The sequence below is a fragment of the Cherax quadricarinatus genome, chromosome 2 (assembly GCF_038502225.1).
Source record: "Cherax quadricarinatus isolate ZL_2023a chromosome 2, ASM3850222v1, whole genome shotgun sequence".
Lineage (NCBI taxonomy): Eukaryota > Metazoa > Arthropoda > Malacostraca > Decapoda > Parastacidae > Cherax > Cherax quadricarinatus.
Genome location: NC_091293.1, coordinates 78,498,781 through 78,522,102, shown reverse-complemented (window position 1 = coordinate 78,522,102; position 23,322 = coordinate 78,498,781). Strand labels below are relative to the sequence as shown.

The 23,322-nt window shown below is 39.3% G+C and overlaps 1 protein-coding gene across 1 annotated transcript in view; it reads right to left on the bottom strand.

Moving 5' to 3' along the window:
- LOC128684346 (periodic tryptophan protein 2 homolog) overlaps positions 1-23,322 on the bottom strand; it is a 160,886-nt gene that overhangs the window by 101,205 nt on the left and 36,359 nt on the right. The window contains exon 7 of the mRNA XM_070089131.1: positions 6,884-7,067. Within this exon, the coding sequence (XP_069945232.1) occupies positions 6,884-7,067 (184 nt within the window). The remainder of the gene's footprint in view (positions 1-6,883; positions 7,068-23,322) is intronic.

Sequence of the window (23,322 nt, the reverse complement as noted above, 5' to 3'; positions counted from 1 at the left end):
CAAGCCGGCTGACTGAGTGGATGACTGACTGGCTAGCTCTCTCTATCTCTGTCTCTACCTCTGTCTCTGTCTGTCTTTGTCCCAGAGCTGCTCATAAACCAGAATCAAAGAGTAAGTTTATTTAGGTACACATAAGTCCAGTTATTATACATAGTGTAAATTACCTAGGATAACCCAAAAAAAGCCAGTGTGCTATTCTGTGATTGTTGATATAAGGCATAAGCATGATTGGCAAGTAATACGCATTTCCACTTGTTCAGATGTGATGATTCTGCAACGTGTGTAATATCTGTTGGTTCATGAGCAGTTCTCTCTGAGACAGAGAGACAGGTAGACAGAAAGACAGAGACAGAACTAGACAGACAGACAAAAACAGACAGACATGTTTAACAGTGAGGCCAAATAAAAAAAATATATGCCAAGGTTCACTATGAGCAGTGCACGATCAGCAATATTGAGTGGCTGCACCCTTAGCAGTGTAGAATGACACTTGTCTGACACTATACTTAGAAGTTTTACACTCCAGCACTTCTAGAAACATTGCTGGGACCTATAAATAATTTGTATATATTTCTAGACAATTGTGACCAAGGTAGGTGAACATGTTCACCTGTCAGTGTCTTTGTGACTATCTGATTGCTATTTCAGTATCTAGTATTAGTGTCAGAACAAAGAATGGCTTTTAAAATCACAAGAACTACTATAAATTGTAATTATCAGGACATAAAAATTACGTCATTAAAAAAAAACGAGAAAAAAGGTACACTGGCAACATTTCTGCAAGCAGCAGAACTCCATGTTGCTGTCAGGTGAGCATCCAGCGCCAACTTCGTCGCTTTATATCTCGATAAGTACTGATGCCAATTTTTTTTTTTTTTTTTTTTGGGGGGGGAGGTTATTACACACATAAAATTGTCCTTTTTGTTTTAAAAAAAAATTAAATAATTTTTTTTTCAAAACATTCAGAGCGCTAGAAGTGGAAACGTAGATCAACATTTGGACAGTTAAGGGGTTAAATATCACATGGACCCTGGAAACATCAGAAAAGCATAGAGAATAGCCAAATCACTGGCTGGTGTTTTAGCTCACAATAAAAAATTTCAATAACTCTTATAAAAAAAAAAATGCATTATGGCTGCCACACTGATGAAAAGTACACGAGGGAACAAGTGCCTTAAAAAATGCGACAGTATACTTTACTCACTGCGAGAAAAGTGCAAACTAATTCTAGGTAGGGGGGCATGGGGCAAAATTCCTAACTCGTTTATTTACCGTCCGATTTTGTCCAGTTTTGGTACACAAGACAAAGTGTTCTCACTCTTTCTTGAAAATATTTATCAAAAATATACCTCAAACAACAACTGAGAAAAGACTGATTTACTGAAAATGCCCTAGGGGCAATACTTCATTCTTATATGGGACTACGTAAGGTGGTTTGGACACTTGGTGCCGAGAGTACAATGCTAATACTTATTTTGACCGATAGATTTCCTCTAAAATACCTTACCGTTATTTCACAAAAAAATAAAGTTTGTTAGTTCTGGAATATTGCAAAAAAAATCTGCCCTTTACTCCCACATAACTCCCAAAGTATTTGGAATATTTTCAAAAACTCAAAGGTCAAAATAAGAGAAATCATTATTCTACAATGTCTGTGAATATTATTCCATTTAATTAAGTAATAAAGGAAGCATTTGGTGCCCTAGGTGAATAAGTTACTTCCGAGATATCGGCCGGGAATGCCGGCCGGCCCCCGTCTCAAAAAAAAAAAAAAATTTTCGCGAAAATCGCGTTTGTTTGGGTGTATTTCTTAGTAAACTGATGTTCTAGTGCAGTTATCCTCTTCAAAACACCGTTTTCTCTTACTCAGAGACTAAAGAATGGGACATGGAGTGGAGTAACTCGATATTTATCGAAATATTCCCGATAATCTTTCGTCATATTATGGCCTATTTTATTCAGCCTAGAGTATATAACATGTTTGTATGTTATTTAGAGTGTTTATTATATCATATTAGATCAATTCTGATAGAAAAATAAGCCGTAGAGTTGATATATAAGCTGATATAAGCGTAATAACGGGCGATTCCTGCTGGTACCTCGGGAGCAGGAACACTGCCGAGCGTTCCTATCTGGTTCCCGGGTGTCACTAAGTCTGGGGATAAGTCCCGCCTACTGTTTTATGATGCCAAATAGTCAGTTATTATATTAGAAAGAATAATGCAAGAAAAGGCGATAAAAAACAAGAAAATAACTCCAAAAAATATATAGGCCGTGAGCAGACTCGGTACCAACATCGCCGTCACCATACCTGATATAAATGACTATAATTTCTTGTAGAAACGTCGTAGAACATTCATTCTGGTACCATTGTGTTGCCAAAGAGTTGAGCTATTTTTCAGTATATATAACTCAATTTCCATATTTTTTTTATTTTTCGGTGAGCGCGCGCGGAAAATTGCCCCATGCCCCCCTTAACCCTTTCAGGGTCCAAGGCCCAAATCTGGAGTCACGCACCAGTGTCCAAGAATTTTCAAAAAAAAAATTTGTTATTTTTTCTTATGAAATCGTAGAGAATCTTTTTGTGAAGGTAATAAAACAAAAAGTACGAAATTTGGTGTAAAATTGACGAAATTATGCTCTCGCGAATTTTGATGTGTCAGCGATATTTACGAATCGGCGATTTTGCCGACTTTGACTCCCATTTTAGGCCAATTACATTATTCCAATCAACCAAATTCTTAGCTATTTCACTAGTATTACTTCTATTCTATCGATTGAGCACAAGAAATCGCCAAGTCAACTGTTTCAACTACAAAATAAAGTGATCGGAAATTGTTAATTTGGCCAATTTAACACAAAGTTCAAAATATTCCAATTTCAAAATAGGGTCCAGAATGAACAATGTAGGCATTCCTGGCACTAAACTAACATTTCCTCTGTTCATTAGTTATGTTTTGAGGCTTTACAAATAAATTCCATTTTGATTTTTTATTCACATAATGAATTTTTATTCACACCAAAAAATAGAAGATTTACTCTTATGCAATACTGTAATAATTGTATAAATATCATCACCATATTTGTGAATGTATATTAGACCCACCAGCTGACGTGTATTAGACGTGTGAGGTCGTTTGTTTACTCTTGAATATCGGCAAAAATTTAACATTTCTGCTACTTTGAGCTCAGTTTCAAGCCATTTCCAGTGCTAAAACCAATCAAAATCATCTCTATTTCTGTAATATGTCTTCCATTCTATCAAATGAGACCAAGAAGTCGCAAATACAACTATAAAAAACATACGAAAAAACACTGCAAAGTTGCTGTTTTAATCGAAAAATCATGATTTCATTTTTTTTCTCTCATTATACACAGTGTGCTGCAGGATCTGTTTTATGTGGTGCACACATACCACATAGATGTATTCTCTCATATCTAGGCCCAAATGTACCACTCACAGTTTATCAGAGTGAGCTGAGCTCATGGCGTAGATCTACGGTTTGGACCCTGAACGTAAAGCCGTAGATCTACGGGACGGACCCTGAAAGGGTTAAGGGGTTAAATATCACATGGACCCTGGAAACATCAGAAAAGCATAGAGAATAGCCAAATCACTGGCTGGTGTTTTAGCTCACAATAAAAAAATTCAATTTTTTTTTTTTTTTTTTTTTTTCAACAAGTCGGCCGTCTCCCACCGAGGCAGGGTGACCCAAAAAAGAAAGAAAATCCCCAAAAAGAAAATACTTTCATCATCATTCAACACTTTCACCACACTCACACATTATCACTGTTTTTGCAGAGGTGCTCAGAATACAACAGTCTAGAAGCATAAACATATAAAGATACACAACATATCCCTCCAAACTGCCAATATCCCAAACCCCTCCTTTAAAGTGCAGGCATTGTACTTCCCATTTCCAGGACTCAAGTCCGACTATATGAAAATAACCGGTTTCCCTGAATCCCTTCACTAAATATTACCCTGCTCACACTCCAACAGATCGTCAGGTCCCAAGTACCATTCGTCTCCATTCACTCCTATCTAACACGCTCACGCACGCTTGCTGGAAGTCCAAGCCCCTTACCCACAAAACCTCCTTTACCCCCTCTCTCCAAACCTTTCGAGGACGACCCCTACCCCGCCTTCCTTCCCCTATAGATTTATATGCTTTCCATGTCATTCTACTTTGATCCATTCTCTCTAAATGACCAAACCACCTCAACAACCCCTCTTCTGCCCTCTGACTAATACTTTTATTAACTCCACACCTTCTCCTAATTTCCACACTCCGAATTTTCTGCATAATATTTACACCACACATTGCCCTTAAACAGGACATCTCCACTGCCTCCAACCGTCTCCTCGCTGCTGCATTTACCACCCAAGCTTCACACCCATATAAGAGTGTTGGTACTACTATACTTTCATACATTCCCTTCTTTGCCTCCATAGATAACGTTTTTTGACTCCACATATACCTCAACGCACCACTCACCTTTTTTCCCTCATCAATTCTATGATTAACCTCATCCTTCATAAATCCATCCGCCGACACGTCAACTCCCAAGTATCTGAAAACATTCACTTGTTCCATACTCCTCCTCCCCAATTTGATATCCAATTTTTCTTTATCTAAATCATTTGACACCCTCATCACCTTACTCTTTTCTATGTTCACTTTCAACTTTCTACCTTTACACACATTCCCAAACTCATCCACTAACCTTTGCAATTTTTCTTTAGAATCTCCCATAAGCACAGTATCATCAGCAAAAAGTAACTGTGTCAATTCCCATTTTGAATTTGATTCCCCATAATTTAATCCCACCCCTCTCCCAAACACCCTAGCATTTACTTCCTTTACAACCCCATCTATAAATATATTAAACAACCATGGTGACATTACACATCCCTGTCTAAGACCTACTTTTACCGGGAAGTAGTCTCCCTCTCTTCTACACACCCTAACCTGAGCCTCACTATCCTCATAAAAACTCTTTACAGCATTTAATAACTTACCACCTATTCCATATACTTGCAACATCTGCCACATTGCTCCTCTATCCACTCTATCATATGCCTTTTCTAAATCCATAAATGCAATAAAAACTTCCCTATCTTTATCTAAATACTGTTCACATATATGCTTCAATGTAAACACCTGATCTACACATCCCCTACCCACTCTAAAACCTCCTTGCTCATCCGCAATCCTACATTCTGTCTTACCTCTAATTCTTTCAATTATAACCCTACCGTACACTTTTCCTGGTATACTCAGTAAGCTTATTCCTCTATAATTTTTACAGTCTCTTTTGTCCCCTTTCCCTTTATATAAAGGGACTATACATGCTCTCTGCCAATCCCTAGGTACCTTCCCCTCTTTCATACATTTATTAAACAAAAGTACCAACCACTCCAACACTATATCCCCCCCTGCTTTTAACATTTCTGTCATGATCCCATCAGTTCCAGCTGCTTTACCCCCTTTCATTTTACGTAATGCCTCACGTACCTCCCCCACACTTACATTCTGCTCTTCTTCACTCCTAAAAGATGGTATACCTCCCTGACCAGTGCATGAAATTACTGCCTCTGTTTCTTCCTTAACATTTAAAAGTTCCTCAAAATATTCTCGCCATCTACCCAATACCTCCATCTCCCCATCTACTAACTCCCCTACTCTGTTTTTAACTGACAAATCCATATTTTCCCTAGGCTTTCTTAACTTGTTTAACTCACTCCAAAATTTTTTCTTATTTTCATTAAAATTTCTTGACAGTGCCTCTCCCACTCTATCATCTGCTCTCCTTTTGCACTCTCTCACCACTCTCTTTACCTTTCTTTTACTCTCCATATACTCTGCTCTTCTTATAACACTTCTGCTTTGTAAAAACCTCTCATAAGCTACCTTTTTCTCTTTTATCACACCCTTTACTTCATCATTCCACCAATCACTCCTCTTTCCTCCTGCCCCCACCCTCCTATAACCACAAACTTCTGCCCCACATTCTAATACTGCATTTTTAAAACTATTCCAACCCTCTTCAACCCCCCCACTACTCATCTTTGCACTAGCCCACCTTTCTGCCAATAGTCGCTTATATCTCACCCGAACTTCCTCCTCCCTTAGTTTATACACTTTCACCTCCCTCTTACTTGTTGTTGCCACCTTCCTCTTTTCCCATCTACCTCTTACTCTAACTGTAGCTACAACTAAATAATGATCCGATATATCAGTTGCCCCTCTATAAACAATTTCAATAACTCTTATAAAAAAAAAATGCATTATGGCTGCCACACTGATGAAAAGTACACGAGGGAACAAGCGCTTTAAAAAATGCGACAGTATACTTTACTCACTGCGAGAAAAGTGCAAACTAATTCTAGGTAAAATCAGCCACTGCTAAGTTCAATATGGATATGTTCAATAACAGCTAAAATGCCTAGTTTACCTACCAGGCATGACAAAGTATCATCTGACAAAAGTTATTTTTATGAATTTGTTTCCAGGAGATAAATTCTGCCTTGTCCATTTTTAACTGAATAGTCTGCCATGACGAAGTTCCATCTTCAATGGTTCCATTGTATAAGAGTTCAAGTGTATACAAATAACCATAATTTTATTCATCAAACACCCAATTTGCATTATTCTTAAAACTTGCAGTCACTAGTATCTCGAACTTTTCTATTTGTATTATGGATAGGAATGCAAGTGGGCACTTCTTAAATTTATTTCATACATAAAATTAAAGTAAATAAATGAGAAAAACAGTTCAGTTTCATATAAATGGAGCGAATGAAAAATTAATTACTCAACAAAAAGGGCAACTCTACAACAAACTTTTTGCTGTGAATGTTAACATTTTCTGAACTTACCTTCCCCTTTATTTTTAATCTTATTTAAATCTTCTATTTCTTCCTGTGTTACAGGAATATCATCTACCACCTCCTCTTCCTCATCCTTTGCTTTTTCCTTGATCTTGTAACAATCTTGTGCAGGGACCAGACCCTCAGGGTCAACACTACAGTCCCACATATTAACATGACCATCTTTACTAACCTGCAAACAAACAATCATTCTTTGACAACACAAATACATAAATTGTTTCTCTTCTCATTGAGAAGTTCATGCTGCATGTTACAATTGACTGAATGGGAGTGTTAGACTAATATTCCTAGTTCACTAGTCAATACATATTAATTACAGCAGGAACTTTTCAAAACAAAAATGGTAGAAAATCATATTCTGATGCAGAAATTACCATCTTTCAGCTTAGACAAGAGCCATCAGAGCTACCAGGACTGCTGATATAATCTCACTCAAGTGAACTAAGTGCATTAATGCTCTGTCATACATATATCAAAACAAACAAATTTGTGAAGATAACTCAGATGTGGGGTACTGTGGTGGTGTGTGAACAATCCCAGTTGAGAATGGGATCACAATTAACAAACAGAAGAAATGTTGCTTAAGTGCTTGGAATGTCTACTGTGTATATTTTGGACTCTGTTTATATATAAAGAGAAGGAAGACAAAAGGGAGTGTAAAAATTATAGGGGACTAAGCCTACTGGATTCTAGGTAGTAGGTTGGTAGACAGCAACCGCCCAGGGAGGTACTACCGTCCTGCCAAGGGAGTGTAATACGAAAGCCTGTAATTGTTTTACATGATAGTAGGATTGCTGGTGTCCATTTTTCTGTCTCATAAACATGCAAGATTTCAGGTACGTCTTGCTACTTCTTCTTAAACAACTGAGGTCACACTACACATACATGTACAAGCATGCATGCATATATATATATATATATATATATTCTTTCTTTCAACACACCGGCCGTATCCCACCGAGGCGGGGTGGCCCAAAAGGAAAAACGAAAGTTTCTCCTTTTACATTTAGTAATATATACAGGAGAAGAGGTTACTAGCCCCTTGCTCCCGGCATTTTAGTTGCCTCCTACAACACGCATGGCTTACGGAGGAAGAATTCTGTTCCACTTCCCCATGGAGGTAAGGAAATAAACAACAAGAACAAGAACTAGTAAGAAAATACTAGAAAACCCAGAGGGGTGTGTATATATATGCTTGTACATGTATGTGTAGTGTGACCTAAGTGTAAGTAGAAGTAGCAAGACATACCTGAAATCTTGCATGTTTATGAGACAGAAAAATGGACACCAGCAATCCTACCATCATGTAAAACAATTACAGGCTTCCGGGCCCGGTGGCCTGGTGGCTAAAGCTCCCGCTTCACACACGGAGGGCCCGGGTTCGATTCCCGGCGGGTGGAAACATTCGACACGTTTCCTTACACCTGTTGTCCTGTTCACCTAGCAGCAAATAGGTACCTGGGTGTTAGTTGACTGGTGTGGGTCGCATCCTGGGGGACAAGATTAAGGACCCCAATGGAAATAAGTTAGACAGTCCTCGATGACGCACTGACTTTCTTGGGTTATCCTGGGTGGCTAACCCTCCAGGGTTAAAAACCCGAACGAAATCTTATCTTATCTTATCTTATCTTACACTCACTTGGCAGGATGGTAGTACCTCCCTGGGTGGTTGCTGTCTACCAACCTACTACCTAGAGTGTATATATATATATATATATATATATATATATACAGTGGACCCCCGGTTAACGAACTTTTTTCATTCCAGTAGTATGTTCAGGTGCCAGTACTGACCGAATTTTTTCCCATAAGGAATATTGTGAAGTAGATTAGTCCATTTCAGACCCCCAAACATACACGTACAAACGCACTTACATAAATACACTTACATAATTGGTCGCATTTGGAGGTGATCGTTAAGCGGGGGTCCACTGTATGTATGTATGTATGTATGTATGTATGTATATATATATATATATATATATATATATATATATATATATATATATATATATATATATATATATATATATATATATATATATATATATATATATATATTCTTTCTTTCAACACTCAACACACCGGCCGTATCCCACCGAGGCGGGGTGGCCCAAAAGAAAAAACCAAAGTTTCTCCTTTCAAATTTAGTAATATATACAGGAGAAGGGGTTACTAGCCCCTTGCTCCCGGCATTTTAGTCGCCTCTTACAACACGCATGGCCTACGGAGGAAGAATTCTGTTCCACTTCCCCATGGAGATAAGAGGAAATAAACAAGAACAAGAACTAGAAAGAAAATAGAAGAAAACCCAGAGGGGTATGTATATATACGCTTGTACATGTATGTGTAGTGTGACCTGACTGTAAGTAGAAGTAGCAAGATGTACCTGAAATTTTGCATGTTCATGAGACAGAAAAAAGGACACCAGCAATCCTACCATCATGTAAAACAATTACAGGCTTTCGTTTTACACTCACTTGGCAGGACGGTAGTACCTCCCTGGGCGGTTGCTGTCTACCAACCTACTACCTAGGATATATATATATATATAAATATATATATATATATATATATATATATATATATATATATATATATATATATATATATATATGTATATATATATATATATATATATATATATATATATATATATATATATTTATATATTTATATATATATATATATATATATACATATATATATATATACATTATATATATTATATATATATATATATATTATAAAGTTTTTCTTCTTCTCTTTTTTAGTAATTGTATACAGGAGAAGGGGTTACTAGCCCATTGCTCCCGGCATTTTAGTCGCCTCATACGACACGCATGGCTTACGGAGGAAAGATTCTTTTCCACTTCCCCATGGACAATAGAAGAAATAAAAAAGAACAAGAGCTATTTAGAAAAAGGAGAAAAACCTAGATGTATGTATATATATATATGCATGTGCGTGTCTGTGAAGTGTGACCAAAGTGTAAGTAGGAGTAGCAAGATATCCCTGTTATCTTAGCGTGTTTATGAGACAGAAAAAGAAACCAGCAATCCTACCATCATGCAAAACAGTTACAGGTTTTTGTTTCACAGTCATCTGGCAGGACGGTAGTACTTCCCTGGGTGGTTGCTGTCTACCAACCTACTACCTCTGAAGGAGGGGTGTTAATGTTGCAGTTTAAAAACTGTAGTGTAAAGCACCCTTCTGGCAAGACAGTGATGGAGTGAATGATGGTGAAAGTTTTTCTTTTTTGGGCCACCCTGCCTTGGTGGGAATCGGCCGGTGTGATAATAAATAAAAAAATAAAATATATATATTATATATATATATATAGGTAGTAGGGAAGTACTACCGTCCTGCCAGATGACTGTGAAACAAAAACCTGTAACTGTTTTGCATGATGGTAGGATTGCTGGTTTCTTTTTCTTTTTCTGTCTCATAAACACGCTAAGATAACAGGGATATCTTGCTACTCCTACTTACACTTTGGTCACACTTCACAGACACGCACATGCATATATATATATACATACATCTAGGTTTTTCTCTTTTTTCTAAATAGCTCTTGTTCTTTTTTATTTCTTCTATTGTCCATGGGGAAGTGGAAAAGAATCTTTCCTCCGTAAGCCATGCGTGTCGTATGAGGCGACTAAAATGCCGGGAGCAATGGGCTAGTAACCCCTTCTCCTGTATACAATTACTAAAAAAGAGAAGAAGAAAAACTTTATAAAACTGGGTTGCTTAAATGTGCGTGGATGTAGTGCGGATGACAAGAAACAGATGATTGCTGATGTTATGAATGAAAAGAAGTTGGATGTCCTGGCCCTAAGCGAAACAAAGCTGAAGGGGGTAGGAGAGTTTCAGTGGGGGGAAATAAATGGGATTAAATCTGGAGTATCTGAGAGAGTTAGAGCAAAGGAAGGGGTAGCAGTAATGTTAAATGATCAGTTATGGAAGGAGAAAAGAGAATATGAATGTGTAAATTCAAGAATTATGTGGATTAAAGTAAAGGTTGGATGCGAGAAGTGGGTCATAATAAGCGTGTATGCACCTGGAGAAGAGAGGAATGCAGAGGAGAGAGAGAGATTTTGGGAGATGTTAAGTGAATGTATAGGAGCCTTTGAACCAAGTGAGAGAGTAATTGTGGTAGGGGACTTGAATGCTAAAGTAGGAGAAACTTTTAGAGAGGGTGTGGTAGGTAAGTTTGGGGTGCCAGGTGTAAATGATAATGGGAGCCCTTTGATTGAACTTTGTATAGAAAGGGGTTTAGTTATAGGTAATACATATTTTAAGAAAAAGAGGATAAATAAGTATACACGATATGATGTAGGGCGAAATGACAGTAGTTTGTTGGATTATGTATTGGTAGATAAAAGACTGTTGAGTAGACTTCAGGATGTACATGTTTATAGAGGGGCCACAGATATATCAGATCACTTTCTAGTTGTAGCTATACTGAGAGTAAAAGGTAGATGGGATACAAGGAGAATAGAAGCATCAGGGAAGAGAGAGGTGAAGGTTTATAAACTAAAAGAGGAGGCAGTTAGGGTAAGATATAAACAGCTATTGGAGGATAGATGGGCTAATGAGAGCATAGGCAATGGGGTCGAAGAGGTATGGGGTAGGTTTAAAAATGTAGTGTTAGAGTGTTCAGCAGAAGTTTGTGGTTACAGGAAAGTGGGTGCAGGAGGGAAGAGGAGCGATTGGTGGAATGATGATGTAAAGAGAGTAGTAAGGGAGAAAAAGTTAGCATATGAGAAGTTTTTACAAAGTAGAAGTGATGCAAGGAGGGAAGAGTATATGGAGAAAAAGAGAGAAGTTAAGAGAGTGGTGAAGCAATGTAAAAAGAGAGCAAATGAGAGAGTGGGTGAGATGTTATCAACAAATTTTGTTGAAAATAAGAAAAAGTTTTGGAGTGAGATTAACAAGTTAAGAAAGCCTAGAGAACAAATGGATTTGTCAGTTAAAAATAGGAGAGGAGAGTTATTAAATGGAGAGGTAGAGGTATTGGGAAGATGGAAGGAATATTTTGAGGAATTGTTAAATGTTGATGAAGATAGGGAAGCTGTGATTTCGTGTATAGGGCAAGGAGGAATAACATCTTGTAGGAGTGAGGAAGAGCCAGTTGTGAGTGTGGGGGAAGTTCGTGAGGCAGTAGGTAAAATGAAAGGGGGTAAGGCAGCCGGGATTGATGGGATAAAGATAGAAATGTTAAAAGCAGGTGGGGATATAGTTTTGGAGTGGTTGGTGCAATTATTTAATAAATGTATGGAAGAGGGTAAGGTACCTAGGGATTGGCAGAGAGCATGCATAGTTCCTTTGTATAAAGGCAAAGGGGATAAAAGAGAGTGCAAAAATTATAGGGGGATAAGTCTGTTGAGTGTACCTGGTAAAGTGTATGGTAGAGTTATAATTGAAAGAATTAAGAGTAAGACGGAGAATAGGATAGCAGATGAACAAGGAGGCTTTAGGAAAGGTAGGGGGTGTGTGGACCAGGTGTTTACAGTGAAACATATAAGTGAACAGTATTTAGATAAGGCTAAAGAGGTCTTTGTGGCATTTATGGATTTGGAAAAGGCGTATGACAGGGTGGATAGGGGGGCAATGTGGCAGATGTTGCAAGTGTATGGTGTAGGAGGTAGGTTACTGAAAGCAGTGAAGAGTTTTTACGAGGATAGTGAGGCTCAAGTTAGAGTATGTAGGAAAGAGGGAAATTTTTTCCCAGTAAAAGTAGGCCTTAGACAAGGATGTGTGATGTCACCGTGGTTGTTTAATATATTTATAGATGGGGTTGTAAGAGAAGTAAATGCGAGGGTCTTGGCAAGAGGCGTGGAGTTAAAAGATAAAGAATCACACACAAAGTGGGAGTTGTCACAGCTGCTCTTTGCCGATGACACTGTGCTCTTGGGAGATTCTGAAGAGAAGTTGCAGAGATTGGTGGATGAATTTGGTAGGGTGTGCAAAAGAAGAAAATTAAAGGTGAATACAGGAAAGAGTAAGGTTATGAGGATAACAAAAAGATTAGGTGATGAAAGATTGAATATCAGATTGGAGGGAGAGAGTATGGAGGAGGTGAACGTATTCAGATATTTGGGAGTGGACGTGTCAGCGGATGGGTCTATGAAAGATGAGGTGAATCATAGAATTGATGAGGGAAAAAGAGTGAGTGGTGCACTTAGGAGTCTGTGGAGACAAAGAACTTTGTCCTTGGAGGCAAAGAGGGGAATGTATGAGAGTATAGTTTTACCAACGCTCTTATATGGGTGTGAAGCGTGGGTGATGAATGTTGCAGCGAGGAGAAGGCTGGAGGCAGTGGAGATGTCATGTCTGAGGGCAATGTGTGGTGTGAATATAATGCAGAGAATTCGTAGTTTGGAAGTTAGGAGGAGGTGCGGGATTACCAAAACTGTTGTCCAGAGGGCTGAGGAAGGGTTGTTGAGGTGGTTCGGACATGTAGAGAGAATGGAGCGAAACAGAATGACTTCAAGAGTGTATCAGTCTGTAGTGGAAGAAAGGCGGGGTAGGGGTCGGCCTAGGAAGGGTTGGAGGGAGGGGGTAAAGGAGGTTTTGTGTGCGAGGGGCTTGGACTTCCAGCAGGCATGCGTGAGCGTGTTTGATAGGAGTGAATGGAGACAAATGGTTTTTAATACTTGACGTGCTGTTGGAGTGTGAGCAAAGTAACATTTATGAAGGGATTCAGGGAAACCGGCAGGCCGGACTTGAGTCCTGGAGATGGGAAGTACAGTGCCTGCACTCTGAAGGAGGGGTGTTAATGTTGCAGTTTAAAAACTGTAGTGTAAAGCACCCTTCTGGCAAGACAGTGATGGAGTGAATGATGGTGAAAGTTTTTCTTTTTCGGGCCACCCTGCCTTGGTGGGAATCGGCCGGTGTGATAATAAAAAAAAAAAAAAAAAATAGTAGGTTGGTAGACAGCAACCGCCCAGGGAGGTACTACCGTCCTGCCAAGTGAGTGTAAAACGAAAGCCTGTAATTGTTTTACATGATGGTAGGATTGCTGGTGTCCTTTTTTCTGTCTCATGAACATGCAAGATTTCAGGTACGTCTTGCTACTTCTACTTACACTTAGGTCACACTACACATACATGTACAAGCACATATATACACACCCCTCTGGGTTTTCTTCTATTTTCTTTCTAGTTCTTATTCTTGTTTATTTCCTCTTATCTCCATGGGGAAGTGGAACAGAATTCTTCCTCCGTAAGCCATGCGTGTTGTAAGAGGCGACTAAAATGCCGGGAGCAAGGGGCTAGTAACCTCTTCTCCTGTATATATTACTAAATGTAAAAGGAGAAACTTTCGTTTTTCCTTTTGGGCCACCCCGCCTCGGTGGGATAAGGGTGGGTAAGGGGCTTGGACTTCCAGCAAGCGTGCGTGAGCGTGTTAGATAGGAGTGAATGGAGACGAATGGTACTTGGGACCTGACGATCTGTTGGAGTGTGAGCAGGGTAATATTTAGTGAAGGGATTCAGGGAAACCGGTTATTTTCATATAGTCGGACTTGAGTCCTGGAAATGGGAAGTACAATGCCTGCACTTTAAAGGAGGGGTTTGGGATATTGGCAGTTTGGAGGGATATGTTGTGTATCTTTATATGTGTATGCTTCTAGACTGTTGTATTCTGAGCACCTCTGCAAAAACAGTGATAATGTGCGAGTGTGGTGAAAGTGTTGAATGATGATGAAAGTATTTTCTTTTTGGGGATTTTCTTTCTTTTTTGGGTCACCCTGCCTCGGTGGGAGACGGCCGACTTGTTGAAAAAAAAAAAAAAAAAAATATATATATATATATACAGTGGACCCCCGGTTAACGAACTTTTTTCATTCCAGTAGTATGTTCAGGTGCCAGTACTGACCGAATTTTTTCCCATAAGGAATATTGTGAAGTAGATTAGTCCATTTCAGACCCCCAAACATACACGTACAAACGCACTTACATAAATACACTTACATAATTGGTCGCATTTGGAGGTGATCGTTAAGCGGGGGTCCACTGTATATATATATATATATATATATATATATATGTATATGTATATATATATATATATATATATATATATATATATATATATATATATATATATATATATATATATATATATATATATATATATATATATATATATATATATATATTTATATATATATATATATACATTATATTCTTTCTTTCAACACACCAGCCGTATCCCACCGAGGCGGGGTGGCCCAAAAGGAAAAACGAAAGTTTCTCCTTTTACATTTAGTAATATATACAGGAGAAGAGGTTACTAGCCCCTTGCTCCCGGCATTTTAGTCGCCTCTTACAACACGCATGGCTTACGGAGGAAGAATTCTGTTCCACTTCCCCATGGAGATAAGAGGAAATAAACAAGAATAAGAACTAGAAAGAAAATAGAAGAAAACCCAGAGGGGTGTGCATATATGTGCTTGTACATGTATGTGTAGTGTGACCTAAGTGTAAGTAGAAGTAGCAAGACGTACCTGAAATCTTGCATGTTCATGAGACAGAAAAAAGGACACCAGCAATCCTACCATCATGTAAAACAATTACAGGCTTTCGTTTTACACTCACTTGGCAGGACGGTAGTACCTCCCTGGGCGGTTGCTGTCTACCAACCTACTACCTATAATATACATTATATATATTATATATATATATATTATATATATATATATATATATATAGGTAGTAGGTTGGTAGACAGCAACCACCCAGTGAAGTACTACTGTCCTGCCAGATGACTGTGAAACAGAAACCTGTAACTGTTTTGCAAGATGGTAGGATTGCTGGTTTCTTTTTCTATCTCATAAACACGCTAGATAACAGGGATATCTTGCTACTCCTACCTACACTTTGGTCACACTTCACACACATGCACATGCATATATATATACATACATCTAGGTTTTTCTCCTTTTTCTAAATAGCTCTTGTTCTTCATTTCTTCTATTGTCCATGGAGAAGTGGAAAAGAATCTTTCCTCCAACCTTTACTATAATCCACATAATTCTTGAATTTACACATTCATATTTTCTTTTCTCCTTCCATAACTGATCCTTCAACATTACTGCTACCCCTTCCTTTGCTCTAACTCTCTCAGATACTCCAGATTTAAACCCATTAATTTACCCCCACCGAAACTCCCCTACCCCCTTCAGCTTTGTTTCGCTTAGGGCCAGGACATCCAACTTCTTTTCATTCATAACATCAGCGTGGATGTAGTGCAGATGACAAGAAACAGATGATTGCTGATGTTATGAATGAAAAGAAGTTGGATGTCCTGGCCCTAAGCGAAACAAAGCTGAAGGGGGTAGGGGAGTTTCGGTGGGGGTAAATTAATGGGTTTAAATCTGGAGTATCTGAGAGAGTTAGAGCAAAGGAAGGGGTAGCAGTAATGTTGAAGGATCAGTTATGGAAGGAGAAAAGAAAATATGAATGTGTAAATTCAAGAATTATGTGGATTAAAGTAAAGGTTGGATGCGAAAAATGGGTCACAATAAGCGTGTATGCACCTGGAGAAAAGAGGAATGTAGAGGAGAGAGAGAGATTTTGTGAGATGTTAAGTGAATGTATAGGAGCCTTTGAACCAAGTGAGAGAGTAATTGTGGTAGGGGACCTGAATGGTAAAGTAAGAGAAACTTTTAGAGAGGGTATGGTAGGTAAGTTTGGGGTGCCAGGTGTAAATGATAATAGGAGCCCTTTGATTGAACTTTGTATAGAAAGGGGTTTAGTTATAGGTAATACATATTTTAAGAAAAAGAGGACAAATAAGTATACAAGATATGATGTAGGGCGAAATGACAGTAGTTTGTTGGATTATGTATTGGTAGATAAAAGACTGTTGAGTAGACTTCAGGATGTACATGTTTATAGAGGGGCCACAGATATGTCAGATCACTTTCTAGTTGTAGCTACACTGAGAGTAAAAGGTAGATGGGATACAAGGAGAATAGAAGCATTAGCATATGAGAAGTTTTTACAAAGAAGAAGTGATGCAAGGAGGGAAGAGTATATGGAGAAAAAAAGAGAGGTTAAGAGAGTGGTGAAGCAATGTAAAAAGAGAGCAAATGAGAGAGTGGGTGAGATGTTATCAACAAATTTTGTTGAAAATAAGAAAAAGTTTTGGAGTGAGATAAACAAGTTAAGGAAGCCTAGAGAACAAATGGATTTGTCAGTTAAAAATAGGAGAGGAGAGTTATTAAATGGAGAGTTAGAGGTATTGGGAAGATGGAGGGAAGATTTTGAGGAATTGTTAAATGTTGATGAAGATAGGGAAGCTGTGATTTCGTGTATAGGGCAAGGAGGAATAACATCTTGTAGGAGTGAGGAAGAGCCAGTTGTGAGTGTAGGGGAAGTTCGTGAGGCAGTAGGTAAAATGAAAGGGAGTAAGGCAGCCGGGATTGATGGGATAAAGATAGAAATGTTAAAAGCAGGTGGGGATATAGTTTTGGAGTGGTTGGTGCAATTATTTAATAAATGTATGGAAGAGGGTAAGGTACCTAGGGATTGGCAGAGAGCATGCATAGTTCCTTTGTATAAAGGCAAAGGGGACAAAAGAGAGTGCAAAAATTATAGGGGGATAAGTCTGTTGAGTATACCTGGTAAAGTGTATAGTAGAGTTATTATTGAAAGAATTAAGAGTAAGATGGAGAATAGGATAGCAGAAGAACAAGGAGGCTTTAGGAAAGGTAGGGTGTGTGTGGACCAGGTGTTTACAGTGAAACAAATAAGTGAACAGTATTTAGATAAGGCTAAAGAGGTCTTTGTGGCATTTATGGATTTGGAAAAGGCGTATGACAGGGTGGATAGGGGGCAATGTGGCAGATGTTGCAGGTGTATGGTGTAGGAGGTAGGTTACTGAAAGCAGTGAAGAGTTTTTACGAGGATAGTGAGGCTCAAGGGGGCCGTCGGGCAAAATTCGTAACTCATTTGTTTACTGTCCGATTTTCTCCAGTTTTGGTGCACAAGACAAAGTGTTTTCACTTTTTCTTGAACTCAGGACTCCTCTTGACGAGGAGTGTACATACATTCACCAAACATTCACAGAGTTACATTTTCCTTCTTTTTTCATCAAAGACTGCAAGAAAAGAGCTCTTCAGATCATAAATTCTCCACGCATCAACACCACTCCCAGCAAAGTTATAATTCTTCCCAACAGTCAGATTGCACTGAACGTCTCAAAAGTATTTTCACAAACTAACACCAGAGTCGCCATCGCTTCTAGCACTTCAATAAAGGATATAACAAGGACAAAATCCAAGCACCACGAACCAGTCAATGCAGGAGTTTACACTATACCCTGTGGAGGCTGTGACAAGATTTAAGTAGGTGAAACAGCCAGAAACCTCGACACCCGCCTCAATGAACACATTTACGCATGTAGGAACGATAACTTGAACAACGCCTGTGTACAACACCGAAATTCCACCAATCATCTCATGAAATTCAGAGACGCCCAATTAGTGATCAAAGAAACTAATTTCCGCAGACGCAAGTGCCTCGAATCAGCACTGATCGCTGTTTCGAATACAGTTAAACAAAACAACGGCAGCTTCACCATCTCCGAAGTCTTAGCAAGAATCCTCCTGAAAACAGTAAACCCTGCCATCACATAGTCTCTCCTGTTATACTACACAAAGCACAGAGAGTGAACAATGAAACAAGCTGCCTCATTCCAGTCTATATTTGTCCAACCTATTTTTATGTTACCCAAGTAATAGCTTTTATATCCTTTTACTCACGTACGAATTAATTGCTCTACCATATTGTATTACTTTGGTCACTACCACTACTACTACTACTACTACTACTACTACCACCACTAGTGAATATCGAAATGGTACCTCACTAGTATTACACCTCACTCTTGAGCCTTTATATACCCTCTGTGTCCATGTATTGTTTATAATGGCTTGATAAAGCTCCTGGAGAGCGAAACGTTGCCACAATAAATGTCACATTAGTTGCACTTGTGTCCTTTTACTTTACATATTGTCGGTAATTCTACCAACTTTATTACAAGAAGAAAATTGTCAAAGTGGGAAGTCTGAATGTGCGTGGATGTTGTGCAAATGATAAGAAAGAGATGATTGTGGATGTTATGAATGAGAAGAAGCTGGATGTCCTGGCTTTAAGTGAAACGAAGCTGAAGGGGGTGGGAGAGTTTCAATGGAGAGGAATAAATGGGATTAGGTCAGGGGTTTCAAATAGAGTTAGAGCTAAAGGAGTAGCAATAATGTTGAAGGATAAGCTATGGCAGGAAAAGAGGGACTATAAATGTATTAATTCAAGGATTATGTGGAGTAAAATAAAGATTGGATGTGAAAAGTGGGTTATAGTAAGCGTGTATGCACCTGGAGAAGAAAGAAGTGTAGAGGAGAGAGAGAGATTTTGGGAAATGTTGAGTGAATGCGTGGGGAGTTTTGAATCAAGTGTGAGAGTAATGGTGGTTGGGGATTTCAATGCTAAAGTGGGTAAAAATAAACCATACCCCCGGCTGGGATTGAACCCGCGGTCATAGAGTCTCAAAACTCCAGCCCGTGGCTAACGCGACGGGCTGGAGTTTTGAGACTCTATGACCGCGGGTTCAATCCCGGCCGGGGGTATGGTTTATTTGCAATCGTGTCATTACGATTTCTTGAGTCATGTTGACGGCAGTGAAGGGACTTGAGCTAGAGTTCGTCACGGCCACGCTAGCTGGAGATTCGTCTGTAAAAACTTGCATTTGTGGTCACAGAGGTGCCTGTGCTAACTTTCCTATGGTGTAGAAATATACCTAGTTGGATGAATCTTATTGTGGCTAGCTGGTCTAGTGGCTAACGCGACGGGCTGGAGTTTTGAGACTCTATGACCGCGGGTTCAATCCCGGCCGGGGGTATGGTTTATTTGCAATCGTGTCATTACGATTTCTTGAGTCATGTTGGGTAAAAATGTTATGGAAGGAGTAGTAGGTAAATTTGGGGTGCCAGGGGTAAATGTAAATGGGGAGCCTTTAATTGAGCTATGTGTAGAAAGAGATTTGGTAATAATTTTTTTTTTATTATTATCACACTGGCCGATTCCCACCAAGGCAGGGTGGCCCGAAAAAGAAAAACTTTCACCATCATTCACTCCACCACTGTCTTGCCAGAAGGGTGCTTTACACTACAGTTTTTAAACTGCAACATTAACACCCCTCCTTCAGAGTGCAGGCACTGTACTTCCCATCTCCAGGACTCAAGTCCGGCCTGCCGGTTTCCCTGAACCCCTTCATAAATGTTACTTTGCTCACACTCCAACAGCACGTCAAGTATTAAAAACCATTTGTCTCCATTCACTCCTATCAAACACGCTCATGCATACCTGCTGGAAGTCCAAGCCCCTCGCACACAAAACCTCCTTTACCCCCTCTCTCCAACCTTTCCTAGGCCGACCCCTACCCCGCCTTCCTTCCACTACAGACTGATACACTCTTGAAGTCATTCTGTTTCGCTCCATTCTCTCTACATGTCCGAACCACCTCAACAACCCTTCCTCAGCCCTCTGGACAACAGTTTTGGTAATCCCGCACCTCCTCCTAACTTCCAAACTACGAATTCTCTGCATTATATTCACACCACACATTGCCCTCAGACATGACATCTCCACTGCCTCCAGCCTTCTCCTCGCTGCAACATTCATCACCCATGCTTCACACCCATATAAGAGCGTTGGTAAAACTATACTCTCATACATTCCCCTCTTTGCCTCCAAGGACAAAGTTCTTTGTCTCCACAGACTCCTAAGTGCACCACTCACTCTTTTTCCCTCATCAATTCTATGATTCACCTCATCTTTCATAGACCCATCCGCTGACACGTCCACTCCCAAATATCTGAATACATTCACCTCCTCCATACTCTCTCCCTCCAATCTGATATTCAATCTTTCATCACCTAATCTTTTTGTTATCCTCATAACCTTACTCTTTCCTGTATTCACCTTTAATTTTCTTCTTTTGCACACCCTACCAAATTCATCCACCAATCTCTGCAACTTCTCTTCAGAATCTCCCAAGAGCACAGTGTCATCAGCAAAGAGCAGCTGTGACAACTCCCACTTTGTGTGTGATTCTTTATCTTTTAACTCCACGCCTCTTGTCAAGACCCTCGCATTTACTTCTCTTACAACCCCATCTATAAATATATTAAACAACCACGGTGACATCACACATCCTTGTCTAAGGCCTACTTTTACTGGGAAATAATTTCCCTCTTTCCTACATACTCTAACTTGAGCCTCACTATCCTCGTAAAAGCTCTTCACTGCTTTCAGTAACCTACCTCCTACACCATACACTTGCAACATCTGCCACATTGCCCCCCTATCCACCCTGTCATACGCCTTTTCCAAATCCATAAATGCCACAAAGACCTCTTTAGCCTTATCTAAATACTGTTCACTTATATGTTTCACTGTAAACACCTGGTCCACACACCCCCTACCTTTCCTAAAGCCTCCTTGTTCATCTGCTATCCTATTCTCCGTCTTACTCTTAATTCTTTCAATAATAACTCTACCATACACTTTACCAGGTATACTCAGCAGACTTATCCCCCTATAATTTTTGCACTCTCTTTTATCCCCTTTGCCTTTATACAAAGGAACTATGCATGCTCTCTGCCAATCCCTAGGTACCTTACCCTCTTCCATACATTTATTAAATAATTGCACCAACCACTCCAAAACTATATCCCCACCTGCTTTTAACATTTCTATCTTTATCCCATCAATCCCGGCTGCCTTACCCCCTTTCATTTTACCTACTGCCTCACGAACTTCCCCCACACTCACAACTGGCTCTTCCTCACTCCTACAAGATGTTATTCCTCCTTGCCCTATACACGAAATCACAGCTTCCCTATCTTCATCAACATTTAACAATTCCTCAAAATATTCCCTCCATCTTCCCAATACCTCTAACTCTCCATTTAATAACTCTCCTCTCCTATTTTTAACTGACAAATCCATTTGTTCTCTAGGCTTTCTTAACTTGTTAATCTCACTCCAAAACTTTTTCTTATTTTCAACAAAATTTGTTGATAACATCTCACCCACTCTCTCATTTGCTCTCTTTTTACATTGCTTCACCACTCTCTTAACCACTCTCTTTTTCTCCATATACTCTTCCCTCCTTGCATCACTTCTACTTTGTAAAAACTTCTCATATGCTAACTTTTTCTCCCTTACTACTCTCTTTACATCATCATTCCACCAATCGCTCCTCTTCCCTCCCGCACCCACTTTCCTGTAACCACAAACTTCTGCTGAATACTCTAACACTACATTTTTAAACCTACCCCATACCTCTTCGACCCCATTGCCTATGCTCTCATTAGCCCATCTATCCTCCAATAGCTGTTTATATCTTACCCTAACTGCCTCCTCTTTTAGTTTATAAACCTTCACCTCTCTCTTCCCTGATGCTTCTATTCTCCTTGTATCCCATCTACCTTTTACTCTCAGTGTAGCTACAACTAGAAAGTGATCTGATATATCTGTGGCCCCTCTATAAACATGTACATCCTGAAGTCTACTCAACAGTCTTTTATCTACCAATACATAATCCAACAAACTACTGTCATTTCGCCCTACATCATATCTTGTATACTTATTTATCCTCTTTTTCTTAAAATATGTATTACCTATAACTAAACCCCTTTCTATACAAAGTTCAATCAAAGGGCTCCCATTATCATTTACACCTGGCACCCCAAACTTACCTACCACACCCTCTTTAAAAGTTTCTCCTACTTTAGCATTCAGATCCCCTACCACAATTACTCTCTCACTTGGTTCAAAGGCTCCTATACATTCACTTAACATCTCCCAAAATCTCTCTCTCTCCTCTGCATTCCTCTCTTCTCCAGGTGCATACACGCTTATTATGACCCACTTCTCACATCCAACCTTTACTTTAATCCACATAATTCTTGAATTTACACATTCATATTCTCTTTTCTCCTTCCATAACTGATCATTTAACATTACTGCTACCCCTTCCTTTGCTCTAACTCTCTCAGATACTCCAGATTTAATCCCATTTATTTCCCCGCACTGAAACTCTCCTACCCTCTGGGTTTTCTTCTATTTTCTTACTAGTTCTTGTTCTTGTTTATTTCCTGTTATCTCCATGGGGAAGTGGAACAGAATTCCTCCTCCATAAGCCATGCGTGTTGTAAGAGGCGACTAAAACGACGGGAGCAAGGGGCTAGTAACCCCTTCTCCTGTATAAATTACTAAATTTAAAAAGAGAAACTTTCGTTTTTCTTTTTGGGGCCACCCTGCCTTGGTGGGATACGGCCGGTTTATTGAGAAAAAAAAAAAAAAAGCCTACTGGATATACCAGGTAAAGTATATGGTAGGGTTATTACTGAA